Source organism: Augochlora pura, chromosome 1 (assembly GCF_028453695.1).
Source record: "Augochlora pura isolate Apur16 chromosome 1, APUR_v2.2.1, whole genome shotgun sequence".
NCBI classification, from domain to species: domain Eukaryota; kingdom Metazoa; phylum Arthropoda; class Insecta; order Hymenoptera; family Halictidae; genus Augochlora; species Augochlora pura.
In genome coordinates, this window is record NC_135772.1 from 13,344,748 (window position 1) to 13,364,554 (window position 19,807).

Genomic DNA, 19,807 nt, shown 5'->3' on the forward strand with positions numbered 1-19,807 from the left:
CTCAAGACATGCAGGAAACAAGAATCGTTTCGTCTTTTATCACAGAAATTATTAAGGTCGAATAAATGCTAATCGTCGTAGCTGTAAGAGAAATCTTTGTGCAAGCTGTTAATTATCCTTTTGTCCGACGCTGTAGCACTACGAACAGTTTTAAGGAAGAACTACATACGTGACTGAAACAGTTTCTTGCGTTTCTAAAAGCGAATAGCTGGCGCACAAAACCGAGAAGTCCGGAAGTGAACTGGAGCAATGATAATGTTTGGTGTTTTCACAACATCTTTTACGAAGCACAATATTGGCTCTAGCAGCGTCGAGCTTCGACTTTGCGCGCACGAATCAATCGAAATTCGCGCGAATACGTTACCGGTCGCCGGTTTTGGCCAGGCGAAATACGAGCCGCCTGAGTCTCGCCACGGAAAACAACTTAGCGAACACTATTTCCTGCCGCTCTTCGTTTTAATAACAGTTTTGCGAAAACAGTCGCCGGGTTTGCGCTAAGCCCGTTATTTTCGTCTGAAATCCATCGGTTTAGCGTTAATGCCGCATTACCGCTTCCTCGGGGCACACACCGTCGCCGATGCCAATCCAACACGCCGAGCGTGCACGACCGGCTCTCTACGTGTAAGTACGCCCCGACGTTGAAACGTGTATAGGATGTTACATACCTCGGCGCGGACGTGCTTACACGTGCCCGTGTGCACGGATCGGCGCATTATGCACGCCGCATAACGAATACACGAAACCCGGCACGAAACCGCCGAGATAATTCTAGAGGAGATGCTTTTCCTACCCTCGCTCCTCCATCACTCGGGATTTCGCCTACCGGGACTGACCAGCGTAACTTTTCAACGTCTTGGACGCCAGGCCTCTAATACTCTCTAAATCAAATTCCGACTAATCGTTCGGTCTTCGAGATTATCGTGGATTACATTGACGGAAACGTTGAAGCTGCACATGGGAGCCTCGGTTATCCGAACGTCGAAATTTCTATGCCGATCTAACGTTCGAACGGGGATAATTCAAGTGTACCGACGTTATTTCGAAGGTTCTGAATCTTTCTGTAATCAAATTATACTTGCACTAATAGTTAATGCATAAATATATCAGACTATTAATTTTTGTTATGCTTGAAAATAATTTTTGTACTGTGTTCTTATAATATTGTATGGAAGTATCGTTACTTTTTATTAAATTTTTATTCATTGCTTTCGATCCTTCAAGAATGTTGGCATGCACTATCGGATAACCTTTTTTTTGTCATAATAATTAAACAAATTAAAGTTCTAATGTCGTTACCAAGTTTATGAATGAGACGCGCAGAGTATAGGTCTGTGTTAAATTGTTAAACGTGGAACAAAAAGTGCCCAGAATTTCTTCGATTATTGTCATTAATTTCTAACACGTTCTTATTTGCTTTTCTTTTGTTAACTTCTTTCAGTCCCGTTTTATTGAACGAACTATTTTTTATCGTCAAATACTAAAATGCGATGTAAAGATGATTTACGTAACGTAAGATTAGTATATTACATGTACTTACAATGAATAAAACAACAATACTAATAAGATTAACACCGTGACGTTACTTTTGTGATTTTCATGGATTATGAGTCACACACGTAACATTTGTTCAACCCGATATACGCTTGTCTTTTCCACTTGATTTCGATGCCATCATTATCGCACCTGAAAGTAAGTAAACTATGTGCCGAAGATAAATGCGCTTTGGTAAAAGCCGAAAGAATTCTAGAGAAATTCGTAGCCCGGCCACGCATTTTCACCTCAGCGTCACCTTCAGTTCCTCTTTTTATGCCTTAGTAATTCTTCAGATAAAAGTTCGATGACTGTAGATAGCGACGACGCTCCTTGTTTACCTTTCCGGCATGATTTCGTCGCCGAGCGTTGATTCGTCGACTCCAACATTTACATACCCATCTCGTAATCATTCTCGGGCGAGCCATGCGTTTCGATTACATAAACTAATATAACAGGTGAATGTGGAAAATTCGAAATCTTACAGAAAAGATGTAATCATGAAGACGATTTTGACGGGGTTTGAATCCCAGAAAGATATGGGTTTTCTCTGGAATGAAACACGCGGGCTTTGTATTATACTCGAAGAAATATAAACGTACTTTATATGTAACATGACGATACATTTAAACGATTTTAATGTAAAATGTGTCGTATTTAAGTCAGCTGTTTTCGCGAATATGAAGAAATGGCAATACCTTATATTGTGATGAGTATACTCGTCACGCGTAAAAGTTTGCTATTTCAATTATAATTTTAGCGACAAGACGAAATAAAACAAGCAAATAAAAATTGTTTCTAAATAATTATTATTAAAAAGCTGGGTTAGATAGTATACATATTAACGCTTACTTTTGGCGACACACTTTCGGTGTACGCTTTTCAAAGAACTCACAACAGCTAACTGGTTCCTTTCGATACTAAACTTCAACTTCCAGCGACAATAGCACTCCCTATTTCAATGGCAGAAAGCAAATTAGCTTCTTCTAATATTTTCTGTAAAATCAATTCGTAAATCTTTGGTTCGACAACAAACCAAAAACAAACTATTTCAACGATCAAGGTTAACCGCTTGCCGTACCATTTTCTCCACAGTTACTGCGATTAGGAATTTTTCAATTGATATAATTTAACATTAACATTTTTTCCGTCCCTCAATTTACTCGAATACTTAAATATTAATAGCAAGGGATTAGAATTTTATTCCAATTTTAAAGAACAGAATAACATCCATGTTTAATTATCTGTTGCTAGTAATTACCATCGCGAGTCGGACTCGTGAAAGTACGGTAAGGGGTTAAACCACGCATTGTTTGAAAACATGAAATAAAAGAAAATCTCCGAGGCGAGGCTAACCCATTGCTGTCGCATTCGCAGGATCGTCGAGAGTCGAAAGCATTCCGTCGCATAATAAACACACGCAGCCGAATCACCGACGACTCTATCCGTGCATACAGCCGCATAATTATCCTCGCAGATCGGCGGACCGACCGGGTCCCCATAACGTTCGCTTACACCTTCATCGGCGATCGCGATCTCGCGGCCAGGATCTACCACGCCGCCACTAATTTCACGCAGTTTATTAGTTTCTTTGAAGTCCGTTATCTCGCCGGATCTCACCGAGCGAGCAGGGTGCCTGCCTCGTCTCGATCGCAGGACACGCCGGTCATTAACGAACGCTAATTGCGTCGGCCCGTGGATTATCCCGCGGTGTCTCGTGCACCGATCTTTCCCTATTTGTTCGCGACCGTCGCTCTCCCTCCGCCCGTTTCGCGAAACGTCGCGTCGCGCCGCCGATTTCGATTACGAACGATACACGGAACCATAATTTACGCCGACCGTTCGCGCTTAATTAAAAGGAAAATTAATGCCCGGACCAACAGGAATCCGATGGTGGCCGGCGTGTCCCTAGGGAGTTGTTGCGCCGTCTTCGTAGGCTCGATCGTTTATGAACTGGTACCGGTAACGGTGTCCTTGTGCATCGATATTTTTTAACACCGTTCGCAGATATTTTAGGCTCGCCTCTGCTTTTGCAAAGTATTCCTAGGTACGTCGGATAGTGCCGGCGAATAGATAACGATATATAGTAACGTATCAAATTCGGTAGAACTCATTAACAATTTTTAAATAATCGCAATTTACGAAATCTCAATTTATTTATTAGATCGCAATTTACGAAATGGTATTACAGATGCTGTATACGTAGATCATACGGTTTATACGTGTACGGCCTTATTATTATACTATATGACCAGTTTAGCATCTTATACTCCAATTACGATGATGTAAATGCTGACATAAAAAGTACACATTTTTAAGGAACAAATTGTAAGGAACTTTCTAAGTAACTAAAAGTCATACTCGATCTAACAGTTAAAACTAGAGATCTTCGTTCTAAGTTAGCCAGGTTTTGGAATTCGAGCGGCTTCGAGTGTAAAGGAGTGAAGTTATCTTCCGATCGAGGTAACAGAAAAAGTTCAAAGAACGCCGAGTAACAAATCGGAGATTTTATAACCGAGATCTAGGAGAAACTTTATAGTGGTCCTGCGTCCAAGAGTGTCCGTCGCTTCGCGTAGAATAGAATTCTCTGTACATCCAATTTGGATTATTTTGCAACGAACATGTCAACCCCCGAAAGAGAACAGCGCGACAGCCGGCAACGACAACGAGCGGGGGCACCGTTTCGACAAGCCGCGATACTGTTTCGACAAACCGGAAGGTCGGGAGAACGTGATTTCAGTCACGATTTTTCTCGACCGAAAGGAATGCTGACTGCGATTCGCCGAAGCACCATCAGGTGCATTGGTCAGTGCTCGGTCGCGAGGCAACGTATCTTGTACTTAGGACGTAGATACAGGTTGGGTTGGAATATGAGTACGCCAGCCTGTGAATAAAGGCTCATGCCTCTTAGCAATGGCTGTAGGTGTAGGTGTAGGTGTGGATGCTTTGGAGCAGCGGCCTTACAAGGACGTCTGGACGTTCTAGCTTTCCCTGAGAGCTGTTGCACACCTCGGCTGAGACTAAACGTGTTAACGGATCTTTCACAACTCCTCTGTTTCTGCGAGACGATACTCGAATTACTCTCCGCGCCGACTGCTGCCAGGACGATTGAACTCGTCGAATGAATGAAACGAATTTCGGACCACGGAGACGTGGTCGACCATTCCCAGAATATCGCGTGCAACGCGTTTTAGTACGCTAAGACTCCTGGATTGCGCGGTGAATATGTTCTCCGAGAGTCTCGCGATTTATCCATGACAGAGTTGGGGAGTAATCGATTGTATTGCGGTTACTTTTGTGATTAATTATGAAAAGCACTCGTAGCGATCATAATTATTAATCGATTCATCGTTATTAGAATATATCGGTTATCATATTAATTTGGTTTAATATAAATTAATTATCGGTATCGAATAATTTATCGGTATACCAAAATTTTCGATTAATCGTAATCGAGAAAAGTAATCGTTACATGATTAATGATTACTATATTAATCAGGATCGTCAGTCACATTTGTTTTTCTTCCATTAATCGTGATTGCTTGATTACTTAGTAATCTTAAACATTATACATGAACATGATTTTACGTCATAATCGTTGATCATTAATCAGATTACTTCTTGACCAACTCTGAACGATGCATAGACTTTGTTAAGTATGTATTATAAACAAATGATTTATAGAAAACTGCCCTTGCAAGAGGTGTTTAACTCCAAAAGGCTGAAACTTTGACGATCGAATAAGAAAATAATGTCCTTATTCTTGGAACCAGTTAGTTAAAAAAAAACACCAAATCTACTTAGCACTAAAGGTAACTGGAATATTTTGCCTTATAGAAGTAACAAGGCTGAATGCATTTACATTTTGTGCGAGCTTTATCACAACATACCCTTGAACAATGAATTTTATTTACTCATTCCTTGTGGAAACGTCTCCACAATTTCAATGATTATAAAATAAAGATACGAAACAACCCACTTGACTAGCGATAGCAGATTTAATGTTAATAAAAATTACTAATTAGTAATGATGTCAGGCTATCATTTTCTATTTCATTTTTGTATGTTTATAGATTTTGTATATTTAGCAGGTTTGTAATAGAAACAAAGCCTTGATTCTAATAACAATCAAGTTAATTTCAAAGTGTACTTATCATTTTACCTAATATTGTATAGCAACTATAATATATTAAAACATAAACCATAATATAGTATAAGCACGTTTGAAGCTACATGTACATATTTTGTTTAAACACAATATGTTGTACTCTTTGTCAAACATACTGTACAGTAAATACGTATGTTCTATCTCGTACATTTTCCTAACTAACAGATGATTGTAAATATATGTCATTGCATATGATTATGTGAGACTTAATGCGTTACACAAACGCGAACTGGTAGAAAAAAAACGTAGAAAAATATACACTCCAAAAATAGCAACAATCTCGCGATCGTTGATATTTCAGACTAGGTCTAAGTAGTATATCAGTATCTACAATTACAAGTCGCACGAGCTAACTGTATATTTTGCGAGGCGAGCCTCGCTTTTTAGCCGGCAGGCAAAAATTAATAAAATACACGCAGGAAATGTGCGTCGATTTCACACATCGATTACGTAAGACAGAACGAAACAACAGAAAAAGTGAAAGGAAATTTTGATTAATGATTGTTAAGCGAGATGAGAAGTAAAAATAGAAATATGAATAGTTATGAGAGAATGGAAAATATTCGCCTCACTGTAAAATTGCAACCGATGATCGATCCCGCTGAACTTCCCAACGCCACGTCGCGCGGCGAAGAGAAATAAATAAAAATGTTAAGGTAGCCTTAAGGTAGACCGTTAACAAATATTTGTAATGCTAATCGAATTACGACATTGGTGACTGGAGAAGAGATAAGCGCACAATTGATAGTTATACAGTGTTCGCCGTTGATAATACTGTTAATTTATATGCGCCCATCCACGTGAACTCCCTGAGCAGTTCACATGTTATTCATATAATCATATTATAATTTAAAATTATCGAATTAAATTTGAATTTAGCAACGTTATAAAAGTTAACCAATATCAGTTTAAATTAAAAGCATACTACTATATCATAGCAATTATCGTTTTCTGTATGCTGAAACGAGTAAATGTTTCCAGCAAATTTATCTGCGGTTGGAAACACGATCAAACAAAATTACTTTAAAATCCCGATTTTCTCGCGTAATTGTCGAATCCTCCGCTGAATGCTCTCGCTAGCGCCGCGTTGGTAAACACACGTGGCTTTGCAGCGATAAGATTTATCTTTATCATGAACAATGAATACTAACTAGACTACGAATCTTCATTCACTTGTTCATCGTCCAAATCACCGGGAATCAGTAAACTATAAAAATGTAACTCCCCAATTTGGGGAGTTAAATATTCAAAATTTAAAAATATTCAAATATTCAAAATTTTATAACGAATACGAGATTCTTCTCGCTATTAAAATTCTTTTTTACATTTTGTTTGGAGATTGAACAGAAAATTTAAGTAATATAATATTGAACACTCTACCGAATCTTTCTTTATTTTACATCTTTATATTGCAAAACATCATTTTTGAATTGAAGAAAAAGTTACATCACCCGCATACTGAAGACACAAAAATCAACATGCAAAAAAATCTCGTTAACTAAATCTAGTTAGTTTTTGAACATTTCACCCGCCAGACTCATAGGCTTCATAAACAAGCCTAAATTCTCCCTTGGAACTATTAATTTTCAACAAATATCCATAGTCTAATAATAACTAGGCTGCGGATTTTTATGGCAAATAAAGGTCGTCAACGAGTATTTTCACAATATCAAAATCGTTTAATTAATGGAACTAGACAATCAACATTTACCACAGTAACTATTAGTTTAACTAATTGCGTTCTAGAAATCCTAATAATATTCAGTTTGTTCAAATACATTACTGTAAAAATGAATCTCGAAATCTATTTAAAACTTAGTGTTAACCATATGTGACCGATGCGAACGCAACGTGTTGACACTTTGACCGCCGCGTTACCTGCATGGGTGACGGAATTATTTGCTTGATTTATTTGCTTCAATTTGAGTCCAATTGAATCAAATATTTCAGTCGTGTGATATTTTTTCAAGGTGTTAATGTGGTAGCCGAGATGTTAAAAATAATATACTGACATTATAAAATTCTATCAATTTTTCTATTATTTCAAACCGCGGCTACTCGATATTGTCATGAATGTATAAAATCCGCAGTCTACTAATAATTTAGGAAGCTGGGACCTACCTTCATTCGAGATGCTTATCGCATCGAAAATAATCCTGCTGCTGGCAGTGTCGATGGCAGCAGTAGTAGTAGCAGTGGCAGCAGTGTCATCGGTGGCAACAGTGACAGTCTCGTCGAACCTCTTCTCGGAGACATCGCCGAAAGCCTGCGCCACGGAGGCCAGACCTCCGTCGATCTGTTTCCCCCCTTGAACCGTTTGGACGTTATTTGGCGCGCACACACCTGTCCATAATATCACCAGGAATATCACCAGAAGCACGATGCTGAGCGCCGCGGCGACCGTGGAGGTGCAATTCGAAATTCGCGACATGTCTGCTTCTCCCCTAGGCAGCCAGATGCATCCACTCACTCGCGATTCAATGTCCTCGGGCCGATCCAGGCGGATCGGCGGAACTCGACGAATCTGGTCAATCAGTTAGAGGCTAGCCATCGGGGCAGCCAGTGGATCATGTCCGTGGAACGAGACCGGACCGAGGGAGAGTCTCCCTATTATCGCGCACCAGGTCGTTCGCCGTTCTGCTTCACCCTCGCAGCGACCCTCATAGGGTCCTCCTCGACCCGCTGTAACAAGACTGCTCCTCGCGAATCCCACTGCTTTCCGCGCGGTGAACCGACCGACGATATCCAACCAGGATCCGCGGAATGCCCATTAATAAGATCTTCGATTTTCGATTCTTTCTGCGCCGAGATCTATCCCGATTTCGTTCCCTCGACGACGATATCGAACCGTTCAACCAGCGATCGTCCTTGGCCCGGACATGGGGTGCGTCGACCGGTTCCGTCTTCTCAGAAAACTGTCATTGCGATCGCCGGTAAATTTTAGGAACGAGGGAGGCCGATGGTCCCTACGGTTGCGATTCGATGCGAGTTCATTCCTCGAACCCGCTTGGAATCCGTGGGTTTCGAGCGTTCCTGGAAAGGGAGAGATCGTGTTAACAGTAGATCGAACTGATCGGTGGGGCGGTCTCGAGGGTGTAAACATTTCGGTTTCTTGCTCGGCGGAACACGATTTAGAACGCAGATTCGATAGACGCGTCTTGCGACTGATTTGTGTGCAACGCGAACGTTCGACTAGTAACATAATTTGTGCCAATTGTTTTCGTAAAAATGTCTTTCCTCCTACAATACCCATGATACGTTAAAAATAGTATATCGACAGTGTTAGAAGTTCGCCGCTGTTAGAAGTGAGAAGAATATTTATGAAAGATCCTGGTGAAATTGCAATTGGAAGATTTAAAAAATACGTTTTCTAAATTTCTGTCAGTTTCACATATTTTAAGCATTATATTTACAACTTAATGATTCGAATACCGGCGATGTAAAAGTATAATTTCGATTCCCTTTCAGAAAATAAATAATATTTCTATTTATGAAATTCCTATTTAAGATCTGCATTACGCATCTGTGTCGATAAAACGTGAGAATAGATAGGACATAATCGTGTCGTGAATCCTTGGTTTAGGAACCGATGCCAGCTGGCAATGAGAATGTAAACAGTAGAATGCAATTTTAACACTGACACGAATTGTGCGAGTTGTGCCCTGGGTACCATGATTGAATTTTCATGGTAAGATCTATAATCGATTTCGTTAATTATGTTTCACTAATATAAGAACAGACTTTTTCACGTTTATCAGAGGTTTTCAGTTGCCGATATACGGTTTGTTTTAATCGTTTAAACAAAGTGTCGTCAGTGGCCAGAGATCGTCGTCAACGCTGCGAACGAGTGACAGGAGAAAACGAGCGTTTGTAATTGATGACAGACGCAACAGTTAATCAGATGTCATGCTAAACAATATGTCTAATGCCTCTGGTTCCTGTAAGCCAGCGTTTATCTCGATAATAGTTTTTACAGTTATAAAGTTCCATTAAATACAGTGTGTCATCTTATAAAATATCAAAACGACTTTATACCATGTTGCGCGTGAAAATTTTCAATATTCAAATATATGATTGTAATCTACGAATACGAATTATCTTCATAAATGACAAAACCATTAATTTACGAGACCTTTAAATTTCTATATTGCGAACACGCGATATAGAATAAAGTAACAAATAATACGCTTGCGTATTTTGCTATGACAAGTGTGACGCTTGTTCGACCATGGTTCAAAATACGAACGCTTACGAAAATAATTGCATACCTAAATTTATATTTAAGTAATTTAATTCTCTTTTCATTCTGTAGAATGCAGAACACTGGTTACCTCGCATAAATTAACTGTCGATGTACTATGTCTGGTAACGAACGTGTTAAGTTTACAATTGATACACACGACCGATAAAATGCCTATAATCCCTTAACTAAAAATAATTTAAGCTTGTCAAAAAGGTGATACGGTACGTGCCTGAACATTTACGCGTTCGAGCATTGCGAGACGACCGAAAACCAAACAAGAGCTTCGATCAAATTTAATATTAAACCGACGAAAGGAATATAAAGACGGCGATTCCAATCGGATTAAAGCTAAATAAATTTCCCTGTACACGTATGTCGATGTAATTTTCTCGCGGTTCTAAATATTTAAACCAGTTTCTGCGAGGCTCTAAATAAGCTGAATGAAGAATCAATTAAAAAATCGCTAACCCTCGTGAAACAGGAAACAGGTTTCACTTCATCAAGATAACGCCGGGTAATATTCTGGCAAAACAACGCTGACAAGAATTGGGGAATTAAATTGGAAGGTTATAGCTCGAGATATTGGCCGCGCATGACCCTGCTCCTCTGGCGAATCTACCACCTGTTTCGAGTGAAGAATGTCGAAAGTACGCTTCGTCGGAACCGTACACTCGAGTCGCCATTCCAATTGCAAAAAGTTTAAAATTTTCCTACCATTATTTTCGTTAATTATACAATTCATTTCAAGCCATTTATAATTAAATTGAACAGCTACTGCGATTCGAAGTGTCATTTGACATTGTAAATTTTGTAAAAATATTTTTACACGCGAAAATTGGACGAATGAGAACTTCCGTAATAAACATATTTGAAAAATACCTTTCGTTCTTGGTTAAATTAATCGAAAAGTTCTTGCGTTTGTTTCTCGAATGAAAGGAAGAATTTCTTGATCGTACACCTCTTTGACGCTTCGTTTAAATGCCAGGGGCTATCTCTTTTCCCTATATGTGTTTTCGAGCATTCAAAACATTCCTTAACCATCTTTAACTCAATTACATCAGACACGAGTCAATTATTTGCGAATTAACACGGCTGCACGCTTCAATCGGCGAAGAGTCGATCAATCCTGCATTTTCTCTCAACCACTCTTTCCTTCGCTCTCTCTTTCTCTCCCTCTCTCTCTCTCTCTCTCTCTCTCTCTCTCTTGCTCTCTCTTTCTCTCCACCATCCTGGAAGATATGATCGGAAGTTTCTTTACGCGGTGGTCTCCTCTGTGTCGCGCGATAAGGGAACGACCCGCCGCATCGTAAATGTTTAAAGCGGCACGAATCAGTTTCACAGCGATTCGCACGGCTAAATTGCTCGACACGAAGAAATCATCTCCAGCCGATGACCTCATCCCGGGTAGCTCTCCCTTCGCGAATGGTAGACAAAACGCTTTTCCTCGTTCTGCTCCTACGTTTCACAACAAACAACCGACGATGCTGTCGAAATTTTTATTTTAACATTTCGAAGTAGGAAACGTTATATGCTTGTACTGCCATCGTGCACGTAACATGAAGACGTTTAATAAAATATACGGGACATTTAACCCAACTGGAAAACTTTAAATACCGTATGCATTGTTAACAGTATAGAAAAGTGTCAAAGGAAAACATAATAAAGATTAAAGGAGCTAGCATTGTTACTAATAATACAGTTATCAAGGTTACGTTTTTTATTATTTTTTTTATTATATTGTACTATACTAGATGTTTATATTATCGTAATGTAGGAGCCACAGTTGAAATGAATATAACTGTCTACGTATAATATCGTAGTTTTCGAGTGATCTTGGAAATAAAAGAAAATGAACAATGGATACGATATAGAAAATACTGCAGTAAAAAGTTGCCGAGAGGACAACACAGCACGTGTAGCTGCAACGCCTGTTTTTGGTACTCGGAATTAAACGAATTGACTTATACACACATAAAAATAATAAAACAGTGTCTACACAAATTTTGCAATTTTTTTTGTTATAATTGTAACACAATATACATGTCGCAGAAGAAAATGATCCTCGCTACGTTGTACAATCGATGCCGTACATTCGAGGATGCCGCGTGTCACCGGGCATCATCGACGGAAATTCTTTTCGTCAAGTTTGTAATTCAGCGACCGGTGCAGACGTTGGAAGAACCGCGAAGAAATAGATGTCCGGTAAAAATAGCGACGGAATTATTTCACGCTTGCACCGCCGCACCGGCGCGGAATACTTTCCGTTGAATCGCGATTCGCGGCGTGGCTGAACACGCGTGGCAGCCCTTGAGCTCTAATTTACGACGCCGGTCGTTAAAAAAGGAGAAAACAAAAAGCCCTATCCCACGAAACCGAGATCGGCCGATACGCGCGTCGCTCATAAATCCCGTACCATGAAATAAGTATAACCGAATAAGCACGGATTAGCTCTGGTTAGCTTCAAGACGGTATTCTAGTACGACACTCGTCCTGTTTCTCTTTCCCGAAAGAAACTTTCTAAGACAGATTTATTTACAATGTTCACGATTGTCTTCATTCGAAAAGAACCAGAACTGTCGAAGCTAGCATGCCCTTGCACAGGATCAAGGCCAAGGAACGGACTTGATTTAGAATACTTCACCCACACTCATCTTTCCGGTTGTTACAAGTTTCATATCAATTACTGTTTCTTTTAACATCCCTTATTTTATACTCAACATTTTCCGACCACTCGACTTCTTTCTCTATATGTCTATCGCATTATACTCTCTCTACACAATAAAGAAAATTTGGACGAATTCTCTAACGCTGATGTAACCCAAAATAACAGTTTTTTTCAAAATTTTAAGAAGGTACTGAAAGGGGGATGATGGTCGAAGAAATGCGCGGACTTATTTACCCTGCGTCTACCCTCTCGGACAAGCTATAGGATTGAAATCTTGCACAGAGGCATTTTTCTTAGTCAGCTATCGAACGGTGTTGAAGTCGTCATCGTACAATCCAGCGTCTTGCAAATCGTGCACGTTGAATCGGTTTCTCGGCGGATATCGTGCGACAAGCTGGGAATGGAAAGAAACGGACTTCAGCGGCGTTGAAAAGATCGTACAGGCGTCGGCCAGTTGCGAGCCATCGAGGCAGAAAATTGAAGGGTTTAACGACTCGAATAAAAGCACACGGCCAGGCCAGTTTTGCGGTCCGCGCGCAACATAGTGGCTACTATTCCCCGTTGGTGCTAGTACAGCGGCCGCGATATGACGGCGGTGGTAATGAATGCTAGCGGGGAACTTTATAGCAGCGCGCGGTGTAAGTCTGCGGCTACGTCGACGTTGCCGAGTGAAATATAAAAGCGGCGCTCCGACGTCGGCTGCTGACCTCGGGAGTCACTTAAGGTCTGGGTCAACCTATTCTTGTCGCGTACCTTTCCTAGTCCGATCCATCGATCGATCAATCTCTGTCTGCGAATTTCTGTCTGTCGCTAACGTGCTGACACGTTGCCCCCATGGGGCTCGTTAATCACGGCCAATCGATATTCGTCGAATATTCGGCGTGAATGTCGCGGGGCCGGTATCTAATCTCGCGTTCGCGTTTCGTTGATGCTCGCGATGCCATTGTCGAGCATCCTCCGCGTCGATGTGGTTATGCAACCGGAGATGTTAACCGTAGAATCTGGCAGCGTAAACGTTACCGTCTTCGATTAATTAACGAATTTAGTGCCGCGCGTCTGTCACAGAATCCAAGTACATTTGATTGATGAAAATAAAATCGTGTGAACGCTCTTTCGCCTTAAATAATTGAGAAAAACTTCGGTTCGTTCGATTATGTCACGATAGAAATAAATATTGAAAACCAGTAAAAAAATAGTGGCTTTAATATGTGACCGACGCGACACTCAACGCGTTGAAAGATTAAAGAAACATCTTTATTTAGTTCGTAATGTAGAAACATCGGTTGATGTTCTTGGCTAAAAGAAATAGGATAAAACCGTCATTTCATAATATTTATATTTAAAAAATCGAAACGTATCGCTACAAGTTACATTTTTTAAACTCCGAAAAATTCGAACTTTTCATTTGGTAATTATTTCTCGGATTTAGAACGGCCTATCAGCTTTAATAAACAAATTCCTGAATTAAGGTCTTTATGGTGGGAATGGTATTCCCAAGATTTCAAAGCGAATTCGCGAATTTTTGAAAACGGTAGACATTTCTATGTATTCTTTCGTCTGTGAAATAACTTTCATAAATGCAGAATTGATCGCTGCAGATTTAACTTGATTCTAGAGAAATCTCTATCTTACTCTGTATGATTTATGTCGCTATTTGTCTACGGTGCGTGCAAATTGAATTTCGATCTCATAATTGAATGACTAAACAGGCGTATTTTATCATCCTCGCGATCTCTATAGATTTGCATTTTCCTCTCTTGTTTCATTACGTTAAACATGCTTTATGGTGAACATAAATTATTCATCATTAACGCTTTATATACACCTGGCTGCCTCGATAAATATAAGAAAGATTTAAACGCAGTCAAGTAACACATTTGTCACATAGACACTGTTCGTGATGGATCGTGCAATCCAGCCGGAACACCGCGCCGTGGAATTTGCTTTATGTTATCCTGCACCATTTGAATACAATTAATCACATAAACAATTCAATGTGCTCTGTATTATTCATAACTGACGTAATATCGAATATAACAGCAAATATCTGCGGAATATTAACAAGAAACTAAACTTCTTGGTTAGGAGCTGTGTCTGACAGGAAACGATCCGTTTCTACTTCCTTTCGCACGCACTGATCGAATGGCAAATACGTCTTATGTGATTTTCAAGCGAACCGTACATCGCGAAGCCCGATACATAAAGAACGTTGCAATGATCGATGCAATTACTCCACATCAGACAGTGGATAATTTAAATATGGATAAATTAAACGTGCTTACAAACATTGCAGGATACGAAAAAAATTCTGTACCTACCAGTTTAATAAACACACGAATCACAAAACTGAACAATAAAATTTACTTTCTGCTCCAATATATTTTCGAAGTTATTTCGAAAGTTATCAATGATTGTCTCAGACCCGGTTACTGTAATTTCGTTCGATGCGTTTTATGGCGCTAGCTGTGACTCATTCGTCGACTTAAATATCGACTTAGTGAGAATAATAATCTTAATTTTATCTATATAATAATTTTATTTGTATAATATTTAATTTTATCGCCCTCTCTACCTTTTTCCTTCCTTCTATCTCTAGTTGTAACCAGCTCTTTATCGTTTCGCATTTTTAAGCTGACAGAAGATAAAAACAGGAACATAAACAACGCTAACAGATGTGAAAAAGTAACGCGAAGAATTTGAAAACCAAAGTAGATCTGGACACTGAACATTTATGAAAAGACGGAGCGATATTCATAAAGAGACGAATTATTCTCCGTACACGTAAACTTTTCAAGACAAAACAAATAGATGTTACTGAAAATAAGAATAATTTAATTTACAGCTTCTTCAGTATGTTCGATTCGATCGTTAACAAACGCAGAGTGACATCAGACTTAACTATCGATTCATTAGTAATTCCATAGAAGAAAATATGGGCATCCTTGAAACGCCCTTGATGCTTCCACGCATAGATCATGCCAAATGAATTTGTAATGGCGCTCTTAGATTGTCCAAACCCCATAAGCCGATTTATTACTGTTAAACGCTTTTTTATTCGAGTAGGACACTTTGTACGCAGCCGTCGCAAAGAACTTTCTATCTTTTTTCCAGCGAGGAAATTAATATAAATAAGCACTAAAAAAGAATTTCCAGGTGCTAGTAATATACATATACAATATGCAGCATGGCCGCGTCGGTTCTAAGATTTGTGACAAGTGTCACGTTGCTTCGAAGTGCATCGAAGTGCATGGAAATGCAGAATTAGTTGTCTTCTTTGCTTATGGAGACCACAATTGTCATTTACGTGCAATTTCATAAACTATAATGCACAGCGCACTATCGATCAAAGACTGGTTCTAGACAAGAATTCGAAATTATGTTGCTATATATTAATATTGATAATAATATTGGTTAAAAGTGTTCGACCAAAGAAATTGGGCGTCTGTTTTTCAAAATTATTACACTGCGGATTTTTATACAAAATAAAATGTTTTTGAGATAATTCTGAGAAATAAATATTTTAATATAATATAATATACAGAAACTTCTTGTATCACGATGCAATAAATAATACGCATTCGAGGAAACTTTTACAGTGGTCATTCGCCCAGCGTCCTAACATTAAAACAAACAGTGACCATCAACGAAACGTTTGTTTAACAAATAAACCTTTACCAAAAAACAGGACTCCCACCGAAGTTCCGCTGTGCTGCTTCTATCCTTTACCACCGATTTCTAATCGAGTTCAAGATCAAATTTCAAGAGACCCGTGTAACCTTTATTTACAGCCTTCGGCCTTAAATGCGTAAGAATGCGAATAACTTAGAAACGAGGAAGTCGGGAAGTCTCGTATAAAGGAGTAACGTTTTTTTTTTTTTATACGACAGCGACCATCAAATGAGGCGACGAAACCGAAGACGATTCTCTGTCCTCTTTACCGACTGCTTTCTAGCCCATCCGGCCGAAATTAATTCCAGATTATAATTTACAAACGGAACGCTATAAATAGCGGCAACCGATACTCCGATTGATCGCCGCTCTTCCAGTCATACGATCGAACAAGCTCGCGATAAACCCCGGCCCAACGCTAACGTTAACACTGAACTTTACGACTTCCTCGAATTAATAAACCGTGTTTCGATTGCCGAAGCCGCTGGCTGGAGGACGCGACCAACAAATTATACTAATTGATTCTTATGCGGATATTCTGATCTAGAATCCTGAAAAGATCGATTCATTCCACTGTATTTTCTCGATGTCTACGGATATTTTTTTCTCTAAAAGGGTTCGCATCAGTTCACAAAAATAATAAAGTTACAGATGTTCGTAAATAATGTCACGGACGATTACTTATATTTATTTGTTGGAGATCTAATAACAATTAGAATACGTTGCGTTTACATAGACCGTGTTTATGAAAATGCAGTTCGCATCGTTCTACGTATTTTAGACTGAAAAAGGTATATCATTTTCCCCAAGTAATAGTAAATATGGTGCAGAAAATAGGTTCGAATCAGTCGTCTGATCTCTTCGAACAAGAAAGAATCTCGAAGAAGAATTAAAAAATGACGTTTCCAACCAGAATGGCCCGTTAATCTCGTTCAAGGAATTACCTTCGAGCCGATAATAATTTTGAAATATTGATTGAAATCGGCATGACGAAAGATCGTGAAGGGCGCTTGATTTGAAAATATGGCGCGAACACGTGAGGCATCAATCTTGCGGCGAAATCAGGAACTGATTGAAAAATATTGCGTCCTTTGAGAAAACGTAAATTATTAAGAACAGAAATTCTTTGTGCAATATTAAACTTTATTTAGAGATACGAGTACTCATATTACAGACACAGAAGTTCTTTATTTAAGAAACTCAAGAGGGCGAAAATCAAATAGTAACGCTTCAAAAAGATTACTTCCAAGAATGATTTGATATCGCAAAAATTCAACATCTACTCATTTATTATACACAAAATAATTGAAGTTGTTAATATTATTTCGTTCAATTAATCACTTAGCTATGTAGTCTAAATTTTAAGGTTTCAATGTTGGCAGTTTATATGGCTCAAGTTGACTTGTTTCCTAACTGATGAAAACACCATCTTTGTTGAAGGCTTTACTAAAGAAATCCTCAAGTGTTCACCTTCGATTTTTGAGTAAGTGTAAAGTAACGCCAATGGATACAGGATGACGACGAAAATAGATATTTTATCCTAAATTGATTCTAAAATTATTCTAAAATATGTAAAGAAGAGTAAATTCCATACACATTTTAATTGATATAAATACTAAGGTAAATGTGCATTTTCTCAAGATGTTGAGTATTGTGTCGGTCATAAATAAGCAACATTCATTTTTGTCTAGTTTCCAAAAATCGTATTTATTATAATACAATTTCTCTAGAATGTTTGAAAGTTAAAATACCAACTATTTTGCTTCATTGTCAACGCTTGACGTGTGAAGCAAAATGTTTTCCATTTCACCATGACTCGTGTACCCGTTCTAGACAACTGGATTCTTAAATTTCCTATAGCCGTACGTTTTTCCTAACACCGCGAGAAAACCCTATCGCAACGCGACCAGACACCAGTTAAAGAAACGCGTAACGTTCTCGTAGCATAATGAGCGATAAACGGCTATCTAGTTTTCGCGTTTCATATCATCGTTGACCTTTCTTTCGCGAACGGTGGCAGACCGCTTGTATCGAGGAGACGGATTCTAAAGGAAAAAAATAAAGAAAGAGGGAAACAGAGGGAACGAAAACGGACGCAACTCGACCACCTTGAATGTATTCCTTATATTTGTTATACGCGGACGAGCCGACCGAAGAATATTAATTGGTTTGTGTCACGGTAGAGTTAACATTGCTGTAAGTTACGACTGAAGTGCGGCTCTTACGCTTTTGCAATGCGCTCGCGGATGTCAAACACAGCGAAATGCAGTTCTTGCAACCGGCACTGACAGAACCGTCAAAATAGCGCATCACAAGTTTGTGGTACAACAGTTATCACAGATGCACAGATGCTTTTCTAGAAATTTACTTGGTAGGATAGCACTACCGTTGCAATTTATTATTAATTGAAATCTCGGTACAAATTTTTTTGTAATTTTCTGCACAATAATTTTACTACTTTGGCACTGGTACAAAATGACGACACATTTTAAAATCAACGAAATTTGTTTAGTTCACATCACAACCAACGCTTTGTTTCTATGTAGATTTTCTAACTATCATCATGAACATACGCAAATGAAATAGAATTGAATTTCATCGGCCTAAACAATCTTATTTGAAAGAGAAGAATTTTGATATGATATGATAAGAGTGAAACAAGGATAGATAAAGAATTTTCATCTTTTATGCGATCATTTTTGAAGAACAATTAAGTATTGTAAACTCCTCGCTTTGCTCGTGACCAATGAAAAATATCATTTACAAACCAATTCTAATTACTAAGAGGAACTTCATTTACGTAAATATCAACAGTCCATTTATGACCGTCTCAACGTCAACGATGTGTGTAACCTAGTTCCCAGCGATCTTTTGTAAAAAGAACGGCTATCTTCAGCGAAGATAGGCTTCATCGGGCTACCGAGGCTGAAATCGTTTCTTTATTAATTGAAACTCCCCAGTAAGTACCGCCATAAATCAGCGACTGAATCACAGTGAAACTGCTATTCGATATTTTTGCAGAACTGCGCACGAATATAAAAATAAGTAGATACTACTGTTATAAGGAAGATTTATTTTGCAAGTCCCATGAATAAATAAAAAATCAACGTTGTACTCGATGTCGATAAACAAACATTCGACTTCAATTTTCAAAAGTATTATAGAAAATTATTAAGTCAAAATACAAAATCATTAGTAAAACAGCCAAAGACTACTTATTATTATTTTAAAACAGCAGAACGATCCTAGATAATTTTTAGCACATCGATGTATTATTTTCAACGTGTTAAAATAAGTAACGAAAACAAATGGATTTCTGTATGCGATCCTTCGCAATGTTTATAAAATATTCGTAATTTTCTCCGTTGTTTTATACGCAATCGTAAAATATTTACTGTCAAACGTGAACGAAAAACCAAGTGGGAATATATATTTAACAATATATGTTCTTCATATTTCTAACGACTATGTGAAACGAAGCGAACATTACCTATAGCAAAAAAAAAACAGATTGATCAAAATAGAAGAAATA

At 38.7% G+C, this 19,807-nt stretch overlaps 1 protein-coding gene across 7 annotated transcripts in view; it reads right to left on the minus strand.

Moving 5' to 3' along the window:
• Window positions 1-19,807, minus strand: part of LOC144471527 (A disintegrin and metalloproteinase with thrombospondin motifs 15) — a 151,939-nt gene that overhangs the window by 130,220 nt on the left and 1,912 nt on the right. For all 7 annotated transcript variants that reach the window (XM_078183705.1, XM_078183668.1, XM_078183660.1 and 4 more), the window contains exon 2: window positions 7,820-8,731. In XM_078183705.1, coding sequence (XP_078039831.1) covers window positions 7,820-8,129 — 310 coding nt within the window. In that variant the 5' untranslated portion in view covers window positions 8,130-8,731. The remainder of the gene's footprint in view (window positions 1-7,819; window positions 8,732-19,807) is intronic.